Below are 25,178 nucleotides of genomic sequence, written 5' to 3' on the forward strand. Positions count from 1 at the left end.
GATTACCTGCGCTAAGGAGTAAGAGCCCATTCAGATTTATTATTTGTCATATTGTCACTGTTACTGCAGGAAAGGGTGTTTTCTTTGCGATTTGTTTGACAGCTTGAAATACACTATGCTTCCTGCAGTACACAATAATGGGATGGTATTAACTGTGACTTAGTACAGTTGAACCTCAAAAGTCAAAAGTTTTTCAACAAAAAAAATTCTTGTTGACATTTTTCTTGAAAAGCATCTTTTTTTGCAAAAAATGACAACTATTTGTCACGTCCCATCGGAACGAGAGGTAGGACCCAAATGCAGGAACTTGGAAGACGCAAGGTAGTTCAAGAAGAGACACGTTTATTGTATGCAGAGGTCGGGGATCGAGCAGGCAGTCCGGTGCAGCAGCGGTAGTTGGGACGTCGAGCGACGAGAACAGATGAGCGGACAGGCAGGAGTCGGTACACGGGGAAACAATCAACGCAGGCAGAAGTGTCAAGGAGTCAGGCTTACAGGGTTGGTCGGAGAACGGACGAAGGTCGGTACACACAGGTTCAGTCAGGAATACGAGAGTGCTGGAACGGGACATAAAGCTCAACGAACTGGCGGAGGACCAGTCGTCACCGGGTCCTATATATACGGGGGATGATCAGGCCGCATGAGGCACAGGTGTGTGCCTCCCAATCAGCGCAGCCGCACAGCTCGTGCTGAAGCGGCAGGATCATGACACTATTCTGGGGTGGAGAGGCAATGCTAATTTTTTTTTTTTTAATTATGACTTCACGACTTCAACAACTTCTCTCAATTCTCTTCTAACATTACATCTTTTTTCTTAATTCAAGGGGAAAAAAATTTGCTTTTGTTCTCAAAGTATAACTATTCTGATTGATAGCAATGTTCCCTCTAAACTGCGTGACTGTGCATTTGTGCTCTTGTGCACACTCAGCGCAGAGGAAAACAGATCCAGCGCAGTGAACTACAGCCTGATGGTTTTTATTTTTGTTTTTTTTAACATGGCACCACACTGCCGCTCACAAAGAGCTGCTGCTCGGCCACACCAGGCCACAGACTGCTACTTCCTAGTTTACGTGACACCGCCCCCCTCCATTTTAAAGGGGTACACTCATAATTACAATCACCGGGGTATGTGAATAATAGAAGAAAAAAATGGTGAAACTGGACGAGATTTTTTCTTTTTTGAGTGAGAAAGTTCTGGTCTGAAGCCAAAGTAGAAAGTACATGATGAGATGGTGTATGATATTAAAATTTCACCTTGGCACAGCCTGATTGAGGACGAAAGCACAGACGCAACACAACACAGAGGCAACATAACATTAACCTTTGAAGCGTTTGGGAGCGTCATTCAGCTTTCAACATGCATTGCGAAAGATATTCTGCAAGAAATAATTCAGTTTTACACCAAGAACAACAGACAGGGATATCATTGTGGGTTTAAAAAAAAAAAAAAAAAGAAGAAACAAAGTTGGAAGCGACATTTCAAATTTATAGTTAATGCTTGGCTTGGCATGTATTTGTACTGTAATGTATTTTTTTGTTTGTTGACATTTTGCATGTAAGTTTGCAAAAACAAAATCGTTCTTAAAAATGTTCTGATGGAAATGTTATCTGAACCTTTTATTGAGGCATGTAACTTCAATGGATAACACTGATTGACCGCAGTGCATAGATCTGTTGTTGCTCAGTGGTAAAAGGAGCGCTCACGGCCTTAGTGTGTTTGCTCAGATACGTAAATAATTGGAGGGAATGTTGGATGAAAGGACTTTTTTTTTCCTTTAAAAAAAAAAATCCACATATTCTCACAGAAGTAGCACTTCCTTTATTAAACCTCTCAGAACAAAGTATTTCTGTTGCTTAACAGATTGCCTCTACCTGTCATGAAAAGTTTTCAAAGGTGTGATTATTGCCATTTATATTGTTCCCTACGATGGAAAAAACAGTCAACACAATAAGGAAGCAGAACAGAACGTTTCCGACCTCAGCTGTTCCACCGGAGCGCTTCATTTATTTGGCCGAGTGAGTGATGTTAAATCCTCAGCAGAGGGACGCGCCCTTCCGTTGTGACATCACAAGGCTTTTGATGTTTTGTTACACACTCAACAAAATGTCATCGCCTCACCTCCAACTCGCCGAGCTTTTTCGATGTAGGCGACAGCAGGGTGTGAAAGCCGGTGATGGGCTGCGACCGGGACAGGCGGGAGATTTCCGTGACTTGAGCTCGCGCGATGGGGAGGCGATCCTGGTTGCTCAGAACCTCCAGCACCAGGTTTCCCATATCTGTTGAAAATGAGCCAGGAAGTTACAAACAAATCATTTCCGCAGGGAAATGTTTTTGTTTTTTTTTTAGAAACAAAAGCAGTCTACAGTATTGCACTTCATAAAAAATACAGTAATTACATAAAATCAAATAGAAAGTACACAATTTAAAACATGTGTCTGTCATGAATTCATGCTTCAATGCCCATTGACGTTGTGCTGCTCCATTTATGTGTGGGCAGCGTAAGCCATTTTTTAGCCACAGTAATAGTTTTTCACTGGGCGTATGGAATATGCACCATTTTTGTTCAAATATCTTTTGCTTAAAGTGTAACAACATACTGTAACATCTATGTTACTTTCCATAGCTTGTCTGTCTATGTTGGTTCCCATTGTGTGTTAGTATTAATCCAGCCAACGTTGGTCAATGCTAAGTGGTGTGTTTAAATACACAATGTGTAATTACATATTTTTTGTAAAGCTAAAAGAAAGCACTTGGCCTTTTTTGTGAAGAATTGTTGATAATGTGCTGTTTTTGGTGAAAAATCGCCACCGTCATCTACCGCTCCAAAGCCTAATTTTCACTGTTTAGACATTCTTGCAAGCCCCACAGCGATTTACCTGCCAGGTACGAGGTGAGCTGCTTGGGGCCGCAGCGCACAGGGAAGCGCGCCGTGGTCTTGACGCCCCGTTGCCAAGGCAGCACGGCACCCTCAGGAATGAAGTGCGTGCCATCGGACGACTCCCCCCACCAGCGCAGGCGCACCGACGACAGCTGCAGGGGCCTTGCCGCGCTCCAGCGCAGGCGGCTGACGGTCACGCGCAGGAAGCACCGCACCTCACCTTCCACCAGTGGGGGAAGGCTGGTAGAGGCCACCACATCGGACTGGACTGCAAAACAGTTTACAGGTCGTGTCATTACATTCCAGTATACTAATTACGAAGAGATCCTGTTCAAGTATTCAAACTAAAGTTCACATAAATGACATTTCAAGGAAGCGAGGGGGCCACTTCAACTTCTGCTTATGAAAGACTCTGAAAAACATTTTGGGTTTTGTGTTGCAAGAAAAAGTCAGAGGTAGATATGCTGTCTTGAGGAAATTGGGGAGGTATTGGGTTCTGTCATACCCTTGTATGCAGCCAAGGAGAACTATTAATTTTGCATGGATGCCTGTTGATAGAAAAATCATTTCATGTTTGAACATGGTGTTTTCCCATTAAATTACCATTTAATTCCCTATAAATTCTAATGAATACTTCCAAAATTAATTTCCCATGAAATTAACAGTAAATTTCCCACCCCTTTGCAGCTGTAATTAAATGTGCATGGCAGCATGTAGCGTGACTTCCTTGACTGCAGATGATTTCTCGTCATTCTGTTCATTTGTATCATGCAAAGTGACTATACCATGATAAATTGCCCACTTTGATTTTTTATTTTTTTTTTTACATATACGTCCATGTAAAATTGAGCATACCGTGAAATCAATTTTCAACTGGAATTTTTTATTTTATTTTATTGCAAAGTGGGGGGGTCGGTTATTTTCATTGTACAAGCAAGGCACACATTGCAACGTGTCTCCACCCTTCGGAGGCACTATGGATGCCACGACGTGACATCATCACCCTGCCATGTTGATTCTCTATCGATCAAATTACTGGTTAGAGAGTTGGCCTCACAGTTCTGAGGACCGGAGTTCAAATCCCGGCCCCGCCTGTGTGCATTTTGCATGTTCTCCCCGTGGCTGCGTGGGTTTTCTCTGACATTTCAAAAAATTTTATTTCATTCATTTATTTATTTGAGTCTCGAAATTGCCCCTGGGTGTGATTGTGACTGTTGTCTCCCTGTGCCCTGCAGTTGACTGGCAACCAGTTAAGGGTGTACCCTGCCTCCTGGCCTATGACAGCAGCGTGGGCTCTGGCACTACCACGACCCTTGTGAGGATAGAAAGATGACGGATGGACGGATGGATGGATGGGTGGACGGGCGGACGGAAGGAAGGATGCTGTGGTTTGATTGTAATATCTGCTAAAAATAACTGCGATTGAAATATTTCGTGTGACAAAAATCATCTGTAGAGTGTAATTACTTTCTTCAAAAAGGCGGTCGTATTTTGGAAGTTTAAAGGTCTCGCGACGCAATAGAACTACTGAATAAATACTTGCTTCAAAGAGCGGCTTGGCACGATAGAACAGAACAGGACTAAGGAGCGACTAGCATCCTAATACTCCATAAATCATCGAAATGCTAACCCTAAAGCTCAAAGTTCTGCCTCTGAAGAACTATCGTTCGGAGGCACAGTTTCAAACATAATGCTTAACAACAATGTGACGGGCTGCCAGCTACTTGACAACTTAGCAAGCTAAAAAGCTACTAACAACTGCTGCTGTGCTACCTTTCTTCTTCGTGCCCCCGGCTTTGACGGATCCCAAACTTCGGTTCTTCATGACGCCACTCGGCGATGTAGGCGGACGAAAGCGGCCGAGGAGACGAGACCGACGTTCGAAGGCATGTTGAAAAAAAAATCACGTCTCGGCGACTTGAGAAGCAGTTGTAAAGGCGAAATACCGCCGAGACGTTATTGACATGATACAAGCTGACTCGCGCCCAACTGTTGAGTGAAACGCGAGTCCCGCCTCCACTGCTTCCCAGTGTCCACTGAGGCATGACGGGAAATGTAGTTCTCAGCCAATAGTCACTTTTCACCCTGGCAACAGTTCCATGTAGCGATTTGATTAATTTAATTTAATTTTAGATTTGACATGTGATACACTACTAGTAAACCAAAGCACTCATGAAAGCTGCATTTCCACTAACACCCCTAAGGCATTATGGGAAACGGAGTTCACAGAAGACCGTGGGACATTTTTTTGCCATCACCAGAAGATGGCGGCACTTAACTTGTTAGCCGTTAATACATGTACAGTATCAGCCAATATGTTATACAATTCAATATCTAATACTATATCCATTCATCTCTTTTCCAAGCTGCTTATCCTCACCAGGGTCGCGGTAGTTCTGACTCCTATCTTAGCTGGGACTGTAATAATGAGCAAATTGCCAGAATAGAGCCAGGGGTATGGAGCCTATCCCAGTATGGATAGGCAGCAGCACTCCCGCGACCCTTGTGAGGATAAGCGGCTCGGAAAAGTCATTAATATAATATAATCACCTTGGCATCAAGGGGAACTTCAGTTCACGTGTCAGTGACAGGCAGGCGTTTTACATTAACACCGGCAGATTGACAGTACTTGTTAGTTTGTAATGATTCTACAAAGAATGCATAATAATAATAATAATACATTTTATCCGAAGGAAGTCCCTCCTCTTCTGCCTATCATAGAGGCATGATGGGAAATAGCCCTCTCCCATCATATTGCTGTAACAGTCATTTTGTGCCAAAACCAGTGGTAAAATTTGCTCCACTCGCAGTCTGCTGTACCCAAAAGTTGTATACATTTGATAAAACTATGTGAAAAAAAATAATTCATAAATCATCACTTAAATAAAAACTTTTTTCTCCCAAGAAAGAGTGCGTGTCGAGTGAGGCACTTCTCTTTTGCTTTGCAACAGCTGGCCCTGCGGCTATGTTTGTTTGGTTGCCTCGGCAACGACCAGCCCTTTGCAGAGATTTGAAACGCAGACAATGAATGAGGAAACCCGCTCCTATTTCTTTTTCCCCCTCGCCGCCCCCTCTTCATTTTTAAGCCTTCCAGATTCCTGTCGCTCAAGCAGCACGGCGCATCACGTGATGTGTGCTCAGGGGGGCCCTGGGTGCCTCGTGGGCCGCACCCACCCGTCCCACCTCAGTCATTTCGGAGGCCGTGTATGAAAGCTTCGCAACCACTTGGTCAAAGAGATTTGAAGTACAGTAAAAGAAGAAGGGACTGCTCATTAAAACGGCGAGGGGGTGTCGCGTGCGCTGTCATCAATAAAATGAGACGCTGCGTCACATTGGCCTAAAATAAAACAACCGGCAATTTGTTCCTTTTGAATCATAGCTTTTAGCTTCTATTCACGGCCCTGATGTTACCAAGCGGATCCATTCCTGAATAGGAACTCAATCGGACAATGAATATAAATTATAACCTCAGGTGATTATTCTCCAATTTGGTCCGGTAATGTTACATTTCTATTTTTATTTATAATCTTCACGCAGCATTGCAAAATTTCCAAAAAGGCTCTCAATCTTTATTATGATGATATAGACATTTTCCCCAAAGCCGTTGGTGTCAGAAGTCAAATCCAAAGATGAGGCAGCATTACAAAATAGCCCGAAAAGTATAATTTTTGGCGTTTATTTTAGTAAGTGGGGTTCGAGGTATAACAGGTCCCACAAAACAAAATTAATTTTCTTGGTGTTTTTACCACAATGGGTGTCGCAAGTTGGATGTAAGGTTTCATAGCCCACATAAAAAAAGAAACTTAAAAGGAAATTCTTGCTGTTTCCAAACATTTAGCACAGGTCTAAAAAAATAAAAGAAAATACCACCAGTTTATGTCAGATGTGGGATCCAAGATTTGGTCAGCTCTGCAAAAGATATGTTAGGGTGTAGCCCACCGGATGAATAAATGCATGGGGTTTCCCACTGTTTATTAATGTCATAAAGGACATACTGCGTCGCCAGAAGTATCGGTGTCGGAGACTTAGCAACAATACTCTTTCCAAATGTTTATTTGGATAATATAAAAAATCTGTTGTGAAAACTTGGTGTCAGAAGCTAGATTCAAGACCACAAAAACAAAAATAATATTCTTGCTTCCCTTATGCATAAAAAAAGCCACATGAATTGGCGCCAGAAATGGGATACAAGTATTGACCAGCAACAGAAAGAACACTATCAGTGTTTCCTTTTTTTTTTTTTTTTTTTTTTTCTGAAAAGAGACCTCAGGGGCGGCATCGTGGCCTCACAGTTCTGATGTCCCGGGTTCAATCCCGGACCCGCCTGTGTGGAGTTTGCATGTTCTCCCCGTGCCTGCGTGGGTTTCCTCCGGGCACTCCGGTTTCCTCCCACATCCCAAAAAAATGTGCCACATTAATTGGACACTCTAAATTGCCCGTAGGTATGATTGTGAGTGAAGCTGTTTGTCTCTATGTGGTCTGCGATTGGGTGGCAACCAGTTCAGAGTGCCCCCCGCCTCCTGCCCCTTGACACCTGGGATAGGCTCCAGCACTCCCTGCGACCCTCGTGAGGATAAGCGGCGAAGAAAATGGATAGATGGAAGAGACCCCGGGTCGACCCAGGACGCCAGGACATCTCTCGGCTGGCATTAGCACACCTCGTGATACCCCTGGAAGAGATGGATGAAGTGGCTAAAGAAAGGGAAGTCTGGGCATTCCTGCTAAGCTATGATTGCCACGACATGTGGTGTCAGATATGGGATCCAAGATTCAGTTATCTTCTCAAACAACAAAAAGTTCATTTTTTATGTTTTAATGGTATTCATTGCAATTTTTTTTAAATAAACTTTTGCCACGATATTTGGTATTAGAAGTGGGATCCAAGAATTGTTTGAGGTCCACAAAGCAAAAACTTCGACTGTTGGTGTTTTCGCAGTGTTTATTATGGTAGCAGAAGATTTGGGCACAAGACTCCCTGGCTGATAAAGAAAGTGATCTGGGCGGCATTGTTCTCGTGACGTCCAACTCAATGGCAAGAGACGCTGCTGCATATTTCATGCCTTCTCGCTGTGGGCAAAGCGTCTACTAAGTGAAACCTGCAGCGTAGTCTGCTTTGAGTCCGTCCACAGGAACTGGCCCATCCAGCGCTCGGTCTCCGGAGGGCCCCCGATCCTTAAAGCCGGTCGGTAACGCGCCTTCCGGCTCGGCCGCGCGCCGTCCTCTCGACTCGGCCTGGTTCCACGCAACCTGCACGTGCGTCTCACGATCGCGAAGGTCCCGGCGCAAACACTCGCGCCCGAACTCCTCACTCCTCACGATTCAAGCCGCAGCCGCGGCGGAACTCTTGGCCGTACTCGTGGATCCACTTGTTGGCCACTGGAATAGGGAAAAGAGTGGGAGTCAGAGGTTGGGGTTGACAGCAATTAATTTTACATATTATGCAGCAACATCAACAACAATTCTGTAAAAATTGGAATATTATGATGAAATATTCTTGTATATTACCATAATAAACACTAGGGAAACACTCAGTAATAATACTTTTGTGGTTTTGTGGGGACGCTCTTTCCCATCAATCTGTGCCAATATTTTCTTGATATTACCTTAATACATACATGTCCCGAGATATAGCTCAAGTTTTCTTTCTGTCACCAGCATTTGGATTCAAGTTCTGAAACAAATTTTTTGGGCAAAATAATCATAACTAATACTGGTAAACACTAAAAACATTGTTTTTTTTTATCATTATTTGGGACTGGTCAATTATTAGATTCCACTTCTGACAACAGTTTTAGCAATATTGGGTTTATTTTGCTTTGGCACGCACTGTCCCACTTCATTAGAAAGGTCAGTAGAGTGTTCCAGTCCCACTTCTTACATCAAGTGTTGTGAAAATACTAAACAGAACTATTCAATTTTTGTGCCATGCCAATATTTAGATCCAACATCTGACACAAACGAGTTTGGGGATATTATCTATATTACTGTTTAAATAATTGAAAAAAAAAGCATTCATTTTGTTGCTTTGTTAGGCTCAACAGCCCTTGGGTCCCACTTCTGAAACCAGTTGCACTAGAAAAAAGCAATACTGTGTTTTTGTTTTTTTTTTCCTTGTGGGGGGGGCAGGTGAATCAGGTGTTTTAGCCGTAGATTCTACACAAAGATCCTTTTTCTGGTGGCGGGGGGTCAAGATCTGAATCCCCTTTCTCACACCACGTTTTGTGGGGCGTGATATTCCATATACATTATTCCTGTTTTAAAACAGGTAAATACAATGAACAATGTTTGTGTTGTTTTTTTTTGGGGGGGTGGGGGTTTAATCTTTGGATCCCATTTCTGACACCAATCTTGACTGACTACTTTTAAAATTAAATTTGGCATTGGCCTTTTACTCAGCTGGTAAAGCGTTGGCCTCACAGTTCTGAGGTCCCGGGTTCAATCCCAGACCCGCCTGTGTGAAGTTTGCATGTTCTCCCCGTGCCTACGTGGGTTTCCTCCGGGCACTCCAGTTTCCTCCCACATTCCAAAAACATGCAACATTAATTGGACACTCTAAATTGCCCCTAGGAGTGATTGTAAGTGTGGATGTTTGTCTTGATGTGACCTGCGATTGGCTGGCAACCAGTTCACGGCGTACCCCCCCTGCTGCCCGTTGACAGCTAGGATAGGCTTCAGCATGCCCCGCAACCCTCGTGAGGAGAAGCAGCAAAGAAAATGGATGGATGGGCCTCTTACCCCATTTGTCTCCAACTAGCACAGGACAGCCAGCGTGCAGCGTGTCTTCATCCCCGCCACCGTTACGATGCAGATTCCACCAGAAAATGGCTGAGTTCTGCGATTCAAACAAAACAGTTTTCCCAAATTAGCCACGTACCACATTGGCGGGGTTCTGTTTCGTGCAAATCAGGACGTTTACCTTCACGACGGGAACGCTGAAGTTGCCGTAGATGAAGGCCGTGGAGCCGCCCGCCTCCACAGAGCTGAGCTGTGTGGGATGAACGCAAAATGTCATGTTTCCTTGATGATTGATGGTGGAAATGACATGACAGAACTTGGGGTGTGTAAATGACATCCCCCGTTGAGATTTTACGTTCCTGAAACACTTTGTGCCCCTGAAAACTGAAAAGGAGCATATCATATACACCTTGGGTAAAAAGTGGGGGGTGCCCCCAATGTCCACCAGGTTGCTTTGGCTCCACACAGTAAACAGTATTTTTTTTTTTTGCTGTTGCAGTTGTTTCTAAATTGAACCACAAGAACATGGTGCAATTGTCAAGGAAGAGGCAGATTGCTGCCAAGAGAAGGGATGAGCGAGAATAAAGGAGAGCAACAGACTCCAAAAAATAATTATAAGCATAGTTGAGTATCCATCTATTCATCCAACCATTTTCTTTGCCGCTTATCCTCACGAGGGTCGCGGGGAATGCTGGAGCCTATCCCAGCTGTCAACGGGCAGGAGGCGGAGTACACCCTAAACAGGTTGCCAGCCAATCGCAGGGCACATCGAGATAAACAGACGCACTCACAATCACACCTAGGGGCAATTTAGAGTGTCCAATTAACGGTGGATGTTTTGAGATGTGGGAGGAAACCGGAGTGCCCGGAGGAAACCCACGAAGGCGCGTGGAGAACATGCAAACTCCACACAGGCGGGTCTGGGATTGAACCCGAGACCTCAGAACTGTGAGGCCAATGCTTTACCAGATTATCCCACCGTGCCGCCCATAGTTGAGTATTATTGTCAAATACTACACATATTTATATAAAAGTCTGGTACTTGGAACCCAAATATGCATTTGGGTGAAATGTGCATTTTTGTTGGGCTATTACATCTTCTATGCTGGGTTGCCGATTAGTGGCAATTCAAATTTTGAGAAACATTTGCAGCAAAAGCAGTTGCCATGGAAAGTACCTGTGGAAGCGTGCACACACGCTTGATGTGGGACCGGCCTTAATCCCGAGAGATCACAAGAAAAAACAAGACAATGGCTCCAGAAAAGAAATGCAGTGTTGAATTTTGGATCAGCTACCTTGGAAAACGGAGTAGGGTCATTTTCTTTTTGTTTATAAAATGACAGCTGCATGCATCATTGTATTTTGATTTCATCTTGGAACTTATGTGGTGTTCATGGTTATTTTTCATATTGATGTAAGTGAAATCTCATTTGATCTGCAAATAAAGGCCTCGCCTGTTCAGGGAACTCAAGGACAGCTAAACATGACATCCAATTCCAATTGAAAAAAGTGTTACAATGCAAGAAACTCACAGGCGGAAGTTGGAGACAATGATAGGGTGAGCGAAAGACCACATAAATCTCAAAGCGTGTCTGCCACGGAGCGTGAGCTCATAGGCCAAGGTCTTTCCAAAGTTCAGCAGCGCTCACGCGGCCAAAGAGGTTTTGGTTTCCACATTTCCACGAGGAAATATGTTCCTCCTCTCGCAGGGGAATTATCAGCTGGTGAGCAGAGCAAAATGTCTGGGTCAAGCGGCGTGTGGCCCGCTGACCGAGTTCGTCCCGTTGGCAATGTTAGTGTCAAATGGACGTTTGTGAGCACAGGAGGCAGGCTCACAGTTTCAAGAAGCAGAAAAAGCAGCTAGCTGCTGTGGTGGGTGCAAGATTTTGCCTGTGTCACTCCACATGTCTGCTCTGTACAATCTCTCCCCATTTTAGCCATCTGCCTAGCGACAAAGGATCTTGTTACAAAAAAAGTGCTTGGTCTTGAGAAACAATATCAATTGTGCTCATGTTAAAAAAAAAAAAAAGACGTCATACGGCACAGTGAGCATTGCCCGCAAAATTCGGATCGGGGTTCAAATCCTGGCCGCGCCTGTGTGGAGTTTGCATGTTCTCCCCGTGCCTGTGTGGGTTTTCTCCGGGGATTCCGGTTTCCTCCCACAATTCAAAAACACGTTGCGTTCATTGGAGATTCTACATTGTCTTTTGGTGTGAATCCGAGTGCAAGTGATTGTTTGCTTCTATGTGCTCTGCGAATGGCTGGCAACCAGTTGAGGGTGTGCCCGGCCTCCTGGGTGAGGACAGCCAGGATGGGCTCTGGCACTCCCACGCCTTTGTGAGGATAAGCAGCTCAGGTAATGGACGGATTCATTTTACATGCATTCTAATTGATAATGTAAAAAAAAAAATAAACATCTCCATTTCTTCAAAAAGTAATGAAATTGTGGGGTTAAATTTAACAAATAATTAGGATGGAAAATATTTACAATTTCCTTGAATATTAACAAAAATTTAACTATGACAACATGTTTAAAATAAAAAAAATAAAAGTGGTATCATAATAAGATTTAGTAAAACTAAATCTAAAACCATTTTAAATGTGTTTTCAAAATCATGAAAAATTGGAAAAGCATTTTTTTAAAGAATTTATTTTTGAAAATATTTATTTTAAATGCAAAGATGGAGAGTAAATACATATGTACCGTATCCTTAAGGTGAAATTGAAGTTTTAGTCACCATATTGTAGAATGCGCTGGAAAAATTCAGGTAAATTTCCAGAAAGTTTTTGGCTAATTTCCATGGGAAGTTAAACTGGGGATTTTGGAAATATTCCAAATGGTAAACTTTCTCAGGATTCATGGGAATGAAGGTGCGGCATACCTGGACCTCACTCATAGCAAACATTTTGACAACTTTTCTTTAGAAGAACTCAGAAGTCAACGTACCCCTTTATTCGCATGAAATCTGCTTCTTTAAATCTTTTTTACCCAACTACCGTATATTCAAGTTCCCTCTCAATTCCTCAATTTTGTATTCCTTTTCCTCCCTATAGATTCCCACAAATTCTTCTGGAAAGTTTCCAGCTGGGAAATGTCTTGGCATTTTCCAACTCGAGCGCCCATTCCCTCGGAAAAAATACTCACGTATATCATGAAGGTGGCCACCCGATTCCCCGTGTTAAGCCTGAAGACGGGACTGGACGGCGACTGGTGGCAGGAAACAAAACGATGTGAGTTGGTAGGTGAACATCTGACGTGGTAAAATTCGAAAAGTGAGCGGGCGCGCGAGCCTTACCGTGGCGTGATCAAAGTGAGGCTCGTAATGACCGCCGATGCCGTAATTGACCACTTGGAGGTACTCGCCGAACGGGTGTGTCACGTCCAGACCCGTGACCGTGGCGATCCTCCGGTCCAGCTTGGCGACGGTGGCGTGTGCCGAGTTCTTCAGCCACGCGCTGGAACGAGCAGAAACGTCTTGATGCGGTTTGCACACCCTTTGCAAGGTTAGCTAGCATGTTGCGTTCATAACAGTCGCGACTCAAAATGTATGAATATATAACTAAATACAATGGATACAAAATATTGTAAATAAAAATTGTTAGCCTCCCCTGACCATTCATGAATTTTCAATAACTACATTTCTACTATTATAGACACAATGAATTTTGCACAAGTACCTCTTGCTGATGCGATAATCTGCCGTCGCCTGTTTCTCTCCAGCTGCCACCACCGATCTTCTCAACTATCCCCCCAAAAAATATATACGTACACATTATCACGACATCTGCACAAATTCGCAGTAAATTCCACGTGGCGTCAGACAAGAAAAAAAAAAGAGAGAGAGATTTTCCCCCTAAGCTGCCACATCTCCTCTGAGTCCATTTATGATGATTAATGCCTGGGAAGTTTGCCGCAAGCCGCAGCCTGCTAGCGGGGACTGACGCCAGAAGGCGCTCCAGATGTTCCGCACCCGCTTCGCGATTAATTTCAGAGAGAAAAGTGGTGACACGCTTTATCAACCGCGCAATTTGTCACTTTGTGAAAACACACCTCGCCGCGGGAGAGCTTCTTTCACAACATGTGAGCTCGCCGTGGATTCCCGCGATGCCCCCCCACCACCACCACCACCCATAGGAAACTCTCAGGGAGTCGTGCCAAAATTAACGGCAAGCGCCCGTGGGAGCCCGCCTGCTACTTGCGTGGATGTGCGGGCACAGCTTACTTTTCAACAAACAAGATCGACCCTGAAGAAATGCGTGCTAGGCCAAGAATTCTTTCCCGATGAAATCCTCAACCGTTAAAGCTACACTTGACTCAGTTGAACTTGCCTTGCGAGTTTGAATCTCACAAGAAAAAAAACTGCAGTCTTCTCATGAAAAACATCAGCTGCTGTCATATGCTAACCAAACATGGCTTTTCAAACACCGGTTTAAGTTGTCTTCCTACTCCATTTTTTGCAAAAAAAAATAATATATAAAATGAAAAAAAGGAGAAATTGCACAGAAATTGGAAATAAAGGTTACAGTTGTGGTGCTTACTCCGGTCTGGGCCAGGTTTTTGATGCGTTCGGACTCGCGCTCGGTGACGAAGTCATGGTAGAGGAACACCTGAGGACGCAGACTCAGCACTTCGCGTCTGGCGGGCAGCAGCTGCAGCGCAGGGCTCCCGTTAGTGAAATAGTCGCAGAACAATCGGCCGTCGTGCGCAAAGGTCGGCTGCCCCGTGGAGGAAAAATAAAATAAGAATTTATTAAAAAAACAAACAAACATGTCTTTTTCATGTAGGGATGGGATCAAATGGCTCTCAGTTTGCCAGAGCTCTGAGGAAATTGGGATTTCACTTGTCGCTACAGATTTTCTTGGATATTGATGGGGAAAAAGATAAGTTAGAATCTTACAAGCAAAAGTTTGTACTTTTGTAAACATTGTAATATACGAAGAATAAAGATGGATTTTCAGAAAGCATAATTCGGTGTCATATTTTTCAAGCAAAAAAAAGGGTTTCTCGGTCTATAGTGAAAACTGTAGCCCACCTGCGGCCCCGGCGTCTGGCAAAGCTTCTCGTAAGCGTCCTGGGTCCTTGGACATTTGCCGGCGGGTCTGCCCGGCGACACGGGCGCCCTTGCTGACCTCGCCGGTCTCGTCGCAAGCAGCTTCTCGTATTTCGCCACGTTCTGGAAAACTCTTCTGTTCGTTGGATCTGAAACGTTCACGTAGGCGCGGCTCTCTCACTATTGGGATCTGGACCGAAAATCCACTAATTATCCTGTTGTATAGTGATTAGGGAGGAATTGATGATTATCCAGCAGCGGCTGCATTTGCAATCATTCACTTATTCGCTATTCCCTGATCATGATAACGAGCACATTTTTCTAGGTTGGTCCTCGATCATTGGCCAATTGTAAATATTGCCGTTCGATTTGACGAGTTACCGTGATGCAGCAGCTCCTGGGACAGGCTGAGCGCGCCAGAGATGTTTCCGCTCTGAAATTGGGAGACGCACTTGGTGATGGTGGCTTTGTATCATTGCTTGTGGGTGTGTTACCTTAAAGTGGGAGAAGGCCAGGTGGTCCAGCGCGTCCTCCAGATTGCCTCCATTCTCGGGGCTCCGGCGGCCTCCAGAACGCCTGAAGAGCTTCACGGACTCCCGCAGCCACGGGACCGAGTGGTAGTAGTCCTCCTGATCGTAGGCCACCTAGGGCAATACGCATTGACGCGTTTACACAATTGTACAGTTGCAATCACAAATGACGGTTAGCCAACGTGTGCCAGCAGCTCGCCAGAAGACCACGTGGACTCCATTCAGTCTAGGAAATTTCTAAAAGTTTTTGGCAAGGAATAAACAGGAATAAAAACTCTTGGTGTTTTCCAGGAGGTAATTATATGTTTGTGACCCTCAAGGCAACATCCTGTTTGACTTCAATGTTACTCAGAAGACCTCGTGGACTGCGTTCAGTCTTGGAAATTTCTTTCTTTCTGCAAGAGATAAACAGGAACGCGAACTTTTGCTTTTGTGGGAAATACGAGAGTAGGCAGCTGCTTGTGCGCGCATGAGACGTGGAAGAAGATTTTTAAGGGTCGAAGCAAGTATTGTAGATAATGACTTCTCCAGCCGTGTGCCAAAGTTACGATGAGCGTACGCCGATGTCGGAATGAATTGCGGTCCCGCGGCCTCGTCATTCCCTTGAAAGAAGAAATATTTTTCTTGCGCCCGTCATATACTTTGGATTCCAACCACCGCGTGCTTTGGACGTGAGCGCGACTTGAACGTTTCATCCACTCGTGACGTGGCGTGCCCACAAATTGCTTACAGTAGATGAGGAGGTTCCCTCGCTCGTGTCAGAGTGGCAAGAACGGAGTTGCCGTCGGGGAAAAAAAAAGTTTGGAGGGAGAAATTTGGATTGTGTGCCCGAATCCTGACCTACAAGAAAAAAGTCTGATTATTTTCCAGTTGAGTCTCATTTTTCCTGAGAAAAAAAGTCAAACTTGTTCAACTATTACAGTATATGTATCGTACGATGTATATAAAAAGTCACATTTATGTCAAATTTTAAGACTAGAGTTTCATGATGAGAACAAGGTTGTATTGATTTTTCCAGAAAAAAAATGCCCATTAGGATAAGCACTGAAGTTTCTTGCCCAACAGCAAGTATAGCGACGGCACGCCATCGCGTGGAATGTGTGAGTCGTACCTTCCCCACTAGAAAGCAGTCATCGGCAGACAGTGGCGTGACAACAGCCGGCACGTAGACGTCCACCAGCTGGCCTCCGCCGGCTTGCCGGAAGCGCCCAGCAGCCAGGCTGGCCACGTGGAGCGCATAGACATCCTGTAGCCTCATGAGGGCCCTGGCCGCGCCTTGCACGTCCTCCTCTTTGGGCAAGTTGGCTTCTTCCTGCTCCAAACCCCACCTGAGGGCTGGCGATCATGCACATGGGAGAGCGGAAAGGTTGCAGGCGACCACAGCAACAAGATCATCATCATCGTCATTCCTTGTTTTGTAAAAGTGTGAACCTTGCGCGTTGTCCGACGCTCGGTCGCTGTAGACGACGTTGAGCCAGTCTGCGTGCAGCCGCTTGATGAGTGTGAAGGCCAGCAGCGGGTTCGCCACGCCGTCTGACGCGCCCCCGTCGAGCACCTTGTGCATGCTCGACACTTTGGAATAAAACCTGAGTGTGTGAGTCAGGACGAGTTCATGAGGGGAAACACGGGGGCAGTCACTGTTAGCATCCTCAAGTCGTCATAATTTCCAACATCCTCAAACACCTAACGCAAAAAGCCTTTTCAACATGCCGAAAGACATAGTCTCCCAACATGTCCTCGGTCGTCCCCAGGGTCTCCTTTCAGTGGCACTTCCCTGAAACACTTCACCGGGAGGGGGCATTCTGACCAGCACTCCCGGCCACCTCATCTGGCTCCTCTCAATGCAGAGGAGCAGTGGCTCAACTCTGAGACCCTCCCGGATGACCAAGCTTCTCACCCTATCTCTAAGGGAAGATTCTGGAAACCCTGTGTAGAAAACCCTTTTTGGGTGCTTAGAGCCAGAATCTTGTTTTTTCAGTCGCAACCCACAGCTTGTGACCATAGATGAGGGTAGGAACGTGGATCAACTAGTAAATCAAAAGCTTTGCCTGTCAGCTTAGCTCCTTCTTTGCCACGAGACACCAATACAGAGTCTGGATTATGGCAGACTCAGCACTGATCCACCTGTCGATCTCCCATTCCATTCTTCCCTCGTGAACAAGACCCTGAGATATTTGAATTCTACCATTTGGGGCAGGATCTCGTCCTCGACCTGGAGAGGGCACGCCACCCATTGCCGATGGAGGACCATGGTCTCCGATTTAGAGTTGCTCACTCTCATCCCAGCCGCTTTACACTTAGCTGCGAACTGCTCCAGCAAGAGTTCGAGATCACGGCTTGACAAAGTCAAGAGAACCACATCATCTGCAAAAAGCAGCAATGCCATACCGATGTCATCAAATCAGACCCCACGAGAAGTGCCATTCATAAAGGTCACAAACAGAATCGGTGACAAAAGGGGAGCCTTGACAGAGTCAACTCGACTTACTGCCGGCAATGCGGAACAAACTCTGCCATAAGGCAAAAAGGGATTGAATAGCCCTTATATCAGGGGCATTGATACCCTCCAGTTCTCCATCTCAAAAAGGGGACCATCACCCCGGTCTCCCAATCTTGAGACACTGTCACCAATGTTTAGAGGAGAGTCAACTAGGAAAGCTGCACAATGTCCAGAGCCTCCAGGAACTCTGGGGGTATCTCATCCACCCTCTGCCACCGAGGAGCTTTTTAATTATGATGGTGACTTTGAAGTGAGAGACAGGGAAACCTGCCACAAATTACCCGGACTGTGCTTCTTCATAGGAAAGCATGCCGGTGGAATTGAGTAGGTTTTAGGAGTATTCGGCCTATCGATTCCCAAGGTCCCCAATACACTGGTCAAGGTGCACCTTCAGCCGGAACCTGGCTCACACTTCACCCGACGCCAGTGGCCGTTTTTACAGGTGGTGAACCTATGGAAGGGGGACCCACATTGGCTTTTTGGACTGCGCCACGTGGGTCCAAGCCCAGGCGCCAGGTACTCGCCATCAGGTGCCAGGCACTCGCCATCAGGCGCCACCTTGAGGCCAGTCTCCAGAGCTGTTCCCTCAAGACCTGGGTCTAGGGGAGGGAAAATGAGGTCCAGAACTGTTTCTCTTCATTAGAGGTCTTTGGACTGTGCTTATTCTGGTTTCTCATCTGAGAACTGTTTCCCTTGGAGGAACCTAAAAGGGGTGTAAAGCCCCAACAGGTCCGCTTCATCACCATAAGGTGACGGGTAAGGGATGAGACAACCAAAATATCTTTTAAATGACATTAATATTTCTGTCAAATTAAGCTAAACCTGCACAATTAAATAAATATCCATGAAATAACCCTAGATTTTTTGGAAGGGTGTAGGACACATGACTACAGGATTGCTTATTTGCCATTTGCTTATTTGGCATGCGATGATTTTCACTCGAAGTGGGGAACACGGGTCGGGAATTGTGCTCACCGCCTGACGTTCTGCAGCCTGTCCCACTCCGCGTGGATGTACGTCCTCAAGTGTGCCATCAGCTTCCTCTCCACGCTGGCGGCCTGCCGGACGTCCAGCAGCGATGTGAACACTTCACAGCACGCGCACGCCGGCACCAGCGCGCACACGCAAAACGTCAACAGCTTCATCTCCGGCAGCGCGTCCGCACCCAAACTGGAACTTGGGAGAAGGACTTCTCCTCCGTGGGCTGAGCTCCTCAGGCTTGAGTTGCGCGCACAACCTCCTCCTCCTCGTCCTCGACATCCTCCGACCGGAGAATTGCAAACTCAAGTGCTCGTCAAGGGGAGGAAACTGACCCGCAAATGCAGCCTTGGAAAACACACTTGTACTCCAATCAAACGTCAAACAGACAAATGTTGCTGGTTTTTTTTGCAGCAAATTGTGAGTTACAAAAAGGTCAAACTATTATGCCGTTGCGTCCGGGACGATGCTGACACCTTCTGGCCACTGGATGCACTGCAGCTAGAAGGCCAAGTGGCACACCGACTACGGCGAATAGTGTACAGGACAAGTACATGCGGTTGTAGGGGTGGTATTACTTGGCATAGACGTACTACTAGTAGTTTTTAATAGAATTACTGTAATAGTTGAAGTATTAGCATTTCTATAAATAGTAGTAGTGGTAGTAGTAGTGTTATAGCAGTGATACGAGCAACGGTGCGACTAGTAGCTGTGGACTACTACCAGGACTACTATCACTACTACCACTAACTGTCAAATACAAGTAGTAGTAGTAGTAGTAGTTGTGCCACTACTAGTAGTACCACTACTATCATCTACTAATATCATGATCTGTCCAATACTTGTCACGAACCAACGGTGCACGGGCGGACCCAAATGCAGGACTCCCAGACGAGGACATGATGTTCAGTGGGGTTTATTATAAACGAAAGTTGTGCACGACAACACAGTCCAAGAAGGCAGGATCCAAAACACAAGAAATAATGTCAGATTACTAAAAAGGATAACCAAGAGCGTGACTGGACTATAATGGCGCAGTGGGGGAGTAACCCTGGATGCGGGAAAGCATAATCAACAAACTGGAAAAAAAACAGTGACAAAACTCCAACTTAAATACATTGTCTAATCGCAGTGCCTCACGTGACAAAGCTGTGACCAGCGGCAGGTCTTGGCTGTAGTCCAGCCTTGCTCATGACAATACTTTACAACTAAAAGTAGTATATGTGGTAGTAGTAGTATTAGCAGTGGTATGAGTGGTAACCCCACTTGCAGTAGTGGTTGTGTTGTTGGTACTACTCTGCCTAGTACCACCACTACGACTACCCATCAACTAATACCACTGCCCGTCCAATACTACTACAAATAGTAGCAGAAGTAGAAGTACCATTACTACAAGTAGAACTACTATCGATGTACTGCTACCACTACCATTGCAAGTAGGAGTAGTGGAAGTAGGTGTAGTAGTAGTAGTAGTAGTAGTAACAGGTAGTGTTTTTAATAGATGGGTAGTAATGGTAATACTAGTAGAAGTAGATGATTAGTTATCTAGTAGCAGAAATAGCAACAGGACACACACTGTATTCTCCTCGGAAAAAAACGTTTGGTTCGTCCCTCCCTTCGCAGCATTCCACTTCGTCTTTTGACAATCGTGCCATATTTTTATGGTTTCCCCCCCCCACTCAAAAAAAAAAAAAAAAAAAAAAAAAGAAACAGCACAGAACAGTATGTAGTACGCGGAGTCTCAAATCCCAATCCAGGGTCACAGTTTTTCTGTTGCGATGCTTCAGTAGATGCGGGCTGCTCAATTGTTTTTTTTTTTTCTTTTTGTTGTTTTTTTTTTTTTACTGTGCAGTTGGACGTCCGTTTTGTGAACTCTTTTCAATTATATCACTTTTTTTCAATATCGAAACTTTCGCGTGTGTTTGCAGCAGGTTGATGGTTAACTGAAACATATCTCCATTAAAGCAGTTAGAACTGCTTTGAGCAAGGTTGCGCTCACATTCAGACCGCAACCTTGGGTTACCCACCAGCCCCCTCCGTGACTGCCCCCAAAAAGGCTCCAAAAGAGAGTACACATCTTTTCTATTTAACCAACAACAACAACAAAAACTCCCAAATATGATTTTCCTGCTCAAAAACACATTCCAAAAATTTCATTTGCAAAAAAAGTTACAGATTTTACCATTGAAAATGTCAATTTCTTATTTAAAAAAAGTATTTTAAAAATGTATTTCCTCAAACAAATATCGCCATCTTTTCCTCCAGAAATTTGGGGAAGAGATGGGAATTTGGGGGATTTATTTTTGTAACTTTGCTTGTTTGATTTAGAAAAGCGTGACCTTTTTTTTCATCAAAAGAAATGCCCTGTTGTTTTTCTCATAAAATTGATATTCACATCTGAGGAAACATTTCTTCTGGAAAAACAAAGTTGAAATTTTCTCAAGAAGTAACATTTTTTGTGAGAAAAAAATCAGGTCTTTAATCTCCTAAAATTATTATTTCTTCTGGATTTTTTTCTCCCAAAAACTCTTTCATCTTGTAAAAAAAAGAAAAATCTTTTGGGTGAAAGCAACTCTGTCATTCCTCGAAAAGACAACAACTGTGCAACAACAACAGCAACAACAAAAAAAAAAATCGAACTTTTTGGGGAAAAAAAATACACAGAGAATTTTTTTTCTGCTAAAAAAAAATACATTTTTCATACACCATGACTATTTTGTTTCTGAGAAAAAAATATTTATTGGAACCATCCAACTTTTCTCACAAAACAATTCCATCCATTATCCAAGCCACTTATCCTCACAAGGGTCACGGGGGAGTCGGAGCCGGCCCCAGCTAGCTTTGGGCAAAAGGGGGACTACACCCTGAACTGGTCGCCAGTCAGTCACAGGAGATATCGACACAATCACTGAACGGGAATCGATCCCACACTGCCTGCACCAAAATCAGGCGTGTGTACCACAAGAGTCAAACACCAAGAGTTGACTTTTTGTCATTTAGTGACACTTGTCAATCACTGACTCCCACTTCTGTCGCCATTTTTGTGTTTGTATTTGAAGCGTCACTGAGATAAACTGAGAAATCTCAGCGTTGTCTCTTATCATTTTGCGGGGTTAGAAGTGGAAACTTCCTGCTCTTGATATCGATGACTGCCTGAATATTTTATCTTTTACTGAAATAAATCCTTGGGATACACCAAGAGTTTGCCTTTTTGTGGGTTCAGTTAATATTTGGATCCCACTTCTGATGGCAATCGTAGCAATTTTCTCCAATATATTACTGTACTAAACCCTGGAAAATCACAATATAGGGCCAGCCAATTCATGTAGCCTACTCCAGATGCCAATAATTGTGTTGATAACTTATATATTATTTTAAAATAAAGTGTAAGAAAACAGGATGTCAAGGCAGCACAGTAGCGCAGCTGTAAAGCGTTGGCCTCACTGTTCTGAGGTCCAGGGTTCAATCCCTGCCCTGCCTGTGTAGAGTTTGTATGTTCTCCCCGTGCCTGAGTGGGTTTTCTCCTGGCACTCCGATTTCCTCCCACATCCCAAAAACACGCAACATTAATTGGACACTCTAAATTCCCCCTGGGTGTGATTGCGAGTGCGGCTGTTTGTCTCGATGTGCCCTGCGATTGGATGGCAACCAGTTCAGGGTGTACCACACCTCCTGCCCATTGACAGCTGGGATAGGGTCCAGCACTCCTTGCGACCCCTGTGAGGATAGGCGACCCGGCGAGCTGATCATTGATCAGCGGGTGTCATTGTGTAACCTCAGCTTCTGCCATTGTTTGCGCAATCACATTGACTCTGGTGGGTGCACCTCTCTCGGGAGGTGTGTGCGTGTTGTTGGAGGTGGGGTGGGAGGTTGGGTCTGGACGGAGGTCGGGGGTCGCTGGCCTCTTTTTTTGCGCAAGTTCTGCGTCACCGTCGGAGGCCGAGCAGCCGAGCGAAGGTCCAAAACAAACTCGGAACGCAAACAAATGCCGTTACCAAAGAGCTGGTCGATTACAATCCAGGGTGGATTATGAAATGGAGTCCAGTGAGAGAAATATTGTCCAAGAGAAATTCAATAAAGGAATGGTCAATAAAAATTACATTGGAATTTTGATCAAATAAACTAAAATAACTAGTTAATAATCTTGTGCATGAAAATCAACTGAATTTGAACATAAATTGTGGTGGTAAGATATTATTAAATGCCGGCATACACAAAGAGCTGCCTTGCTGTGGGTCTGGACAATCCTTAGATCCCACTTCTGACAGCCGTTTTGTGACAATGTGTTCTGCAGTATATGACTTCATTCAATACTGTAAAATCCATCCATCCATTTTCTTTTCCGCTTATCCTCACGAGGGTCGCGGGGAGTGCTCGAACCTATCCCAGCTGTCAACGGCCAGGAGGCGGGGGACACCCTGAACTGGTTGCCAGCCAATCGTAAGGCACATAGAGACAAACAGCCGCACTCACAATCAAACCTTTGGGCAATTTAGAGTATACCAGCTGAACCACTGTGGTGCCCACTGTAAAATAAGGCCTGTTTTTTGTAGTCTCCATCTTGGATCCCTTTTGTGACCAACTGGTGCAAGGATGTGTGTGACGTGCTATATTAGGGCACTCAATATCGACAAAAAATGTCATCTATTTGCTCTTTTATGGGCCAGGTCAACCACTGAATCCCACTCCTGATACCAATTATTGTGGCAATGTTTTCTGAATGACTGCAATAAACCACAAAAACATCAAGATTTGTTTGGAGCGAGTCCTCAATCCACAGACCCCACTTCTGACACCTTTTACGTGCCATCATGTTTTGATGTTGATACAATTACTGTAATACATGTTAGGAAACACCAAGGCTTGCTATTTGGCTACTCAGCTGCGTTGAGCAATTGTTTTATCCCACTTTTGACACCAATCGCTGTGTTATTTTTGACGTTACTTCGTTCACCTCGGAGTACACCGAGATAGGGCTTTTTATGCGGGTGGTCAATCCTAGGATCCCACCTCTGGCATGATGATTTTAGCAATATTTTCTGTATCCCTGTAATTATTGAAGTAAAGAAATACCACCAGGATTTGAATTTGAAATGTAAAGTGATCACATTTTCAATCGGTGTATTTCAGTGTAATCTTTCAATGTTAACAATTCAACTGGCTACAATTCGCTGTCTAAAATTCATCGTCTGTGCCACCAGGCGGGGTTACTTCAGGTCAGAACCGAACACCCGGCCAATCGCAGTTACGTTTTCTTACTCATGTGACATCACATACATACATATAATCGGTGAATTTTGGACAGCGAATTGTAGCCACTTGAATTGTGAACATTGAAAAGTTACACTCAAATACAAGAATTGAAAATATGATCACTTTACATTTCAAATTCTAATCCTGTTTTCTGTTGCATTTCAAATTCAAATCTCGATGGCACATATTTACTTCCATATGAATTAACTTTTTGTGGAGCAGTCCAATCAATAAGGCTTCTGACACCAGCTGTAGCAGTACGTTATATTTTTTAAATAAACATTCAGGGAAACCCAGTGCGATATTTTTGTGGAATTGTGGGCCTAATCAATCATTGGATCCCACTTCTGACTTCTATTTTCTTTATCCATCCATCCATTATCTACCGCTTTTCCGGGTCGGGTCGCTGGGGAAGTAGCTTCAGCAGGGATACCCAGACTTCCCTTTCCTCAGCCACTTCTTCCAGCTCTTCCGGAGGGATCCCAAGGTGTTCCCAAGCCAGGCGAGAGACATAGTTTCTGCAGCGTGTCTTGGGTCGTCCCCAGGGTCTCTTTCCAGTGGGACATGCCTGGAACACCTCACCAGGGAGGCGTCCAAGAGGCATCCGAATCAGATGCCCCAGCCACCTCATCTGGCTCCTCTCAATGCGGAGGAGCAGCGGCTCAACACTGAGCCCCTCCCGGATGACCGAGCTTCTCACTTTATCTCTAAGGTAGAGCCCGGACACTCTGCGGAGGGAACTCATTTCGGACGTTTGTATCTTGTTCTTTTGGTCACGACCCACAGCTCGTGCCCATAGGTGAGGGTAGGAACGTAGATCGACTGGTAAATTGAGAACTTCGCCTTTCAATTTAGCTCCCTCTTCGCCGCAACGGACTGATACAAAGTCCGTCTATTTTCTTTATCGCCATATTAAACATTGGGAAACGTTCAGTTTTCAAGCGCTGGCTGCCCCTTGAGAATAACATCTAATTGTTGGAACATAGCGTACAGGGACAGCCTTGGCTAATGAACCACTTGCTGCTTCTCCAGGCCAAAAGATTAAATCTGAGATTATGTGATCGCATGTCGCATGCACCCACTTCTCTATGTTCGTGTAAATCAAACTCAGCATGCTGCACGTACGTCGCCTTTTTTTGAGAGGTGGGGGGGGGAGATAAGGCGAAAACGAATGCGTTTGCAGGCAGAGTCAACAGATCGATTGTGACGCAGATTCTCTCCAAGGCTGCATAAATACGAGTGGCGGGGCGCC

The 25,178-nt window shown here is 44.8% G+C and overlaps 2 protein-coding genes across 6 annotated transcripts in view; both read right to left on the reverse strand.

The window, feature by feature from the left end:
- The window catches only part of c2cd3 (C2 domain containing 3 centriole elongation regulator), a 28,076-nt gene extending 22,377 nt beyond the window's left edge, over positions 1–5,699 (reverse strand). For 2 of the 4 annotated variants that reach the window (XM_061827242.1, XM_061827243.1), the window contains exons 1-3: positions 4,653–5,698; positions 2,878–3,147; positions 2,120–2,277 (exon numbers count right to left, since the gene is read on the reverse strand). In XM_061827242.1, coding sequence (XP_061683226.1) covers positions 2,120–2,277; positions 2,878–3,147; positions 4,653–4,704 — 480 coding nt within the window. In that variant the 5' untranslated portion in view covers positions 4,705–5,698. Of the gene's footprint in view, positions 1–2,119; positions 2,278–2,877; positions 3,148–4,652 lie in introns of all 4 variants that reach the window. The other 2 variants (XM_061827241.1, XM_061827244.1) reach the window with 2 other exon arrangements.
- Positions 5,700–7,800: 2,101 nt separating this feature from the next.
- p4ha3 (prolyl 4-hydroxylase, alpha polypeptide III) lies at positions 7,801–18,923 on the reverse strand. 2 transcript variants are annotated; one of them, XM_061827245.1, is made up of 13 exons: positions 18,671–18,923; positions 16,627–16,781; positions 16,307–16,530; positions 15,160–15,309; positions 15,047–15,098; positions 14,648–14,814; positions 14,154–14,330; positions 13,293–13,357; positions 12,911–13,070; positions 12,760–12,822; positions 9,796–9,864; positions 9,615–9,711; positions 7,801–8,255 (listed from the first exon to the last, which is right to left on the reverse strand). In XM_061827245.1, exons 1-13 carry the CDS (start codon positions 18,838–18,840, stop codon positions 8,185–8,187), a joined length of 1,620 nt encoding a protein of 539 aa, XP_061683229.1. In that variant the 5' UTR covers positions 18,841–18,923; the 3' UTR covers positions 7,801–8,184. The 2 variants fall into 2 exon arrangements, with proteins under 2 accessions (XP_061683229.1, XP_061683230.1); XM_061827246.1 differs by lacking the exons at positions 9,615–9,711; positions 9,796–9,864.
- Positions 18,924–25,178: the final 6,255 nt, after the last annotated feature.

This window comes from Syngnathoides biaculeatus, chromosome 8 (assembly GCF_019802595.1).
Source record: "Syngnathoides biaculeatus isolate LvHL_M chromosome 8, ASM1980259v1, whole genome shotgun sequence".
NCBI classification, from domain to species: Eukaryota; Metazoa; Chordata; class Actinopteri; order Syngnathiformes; family Syngnathidae; genus Syngnathoides; species Syngnathoides biaculeatus.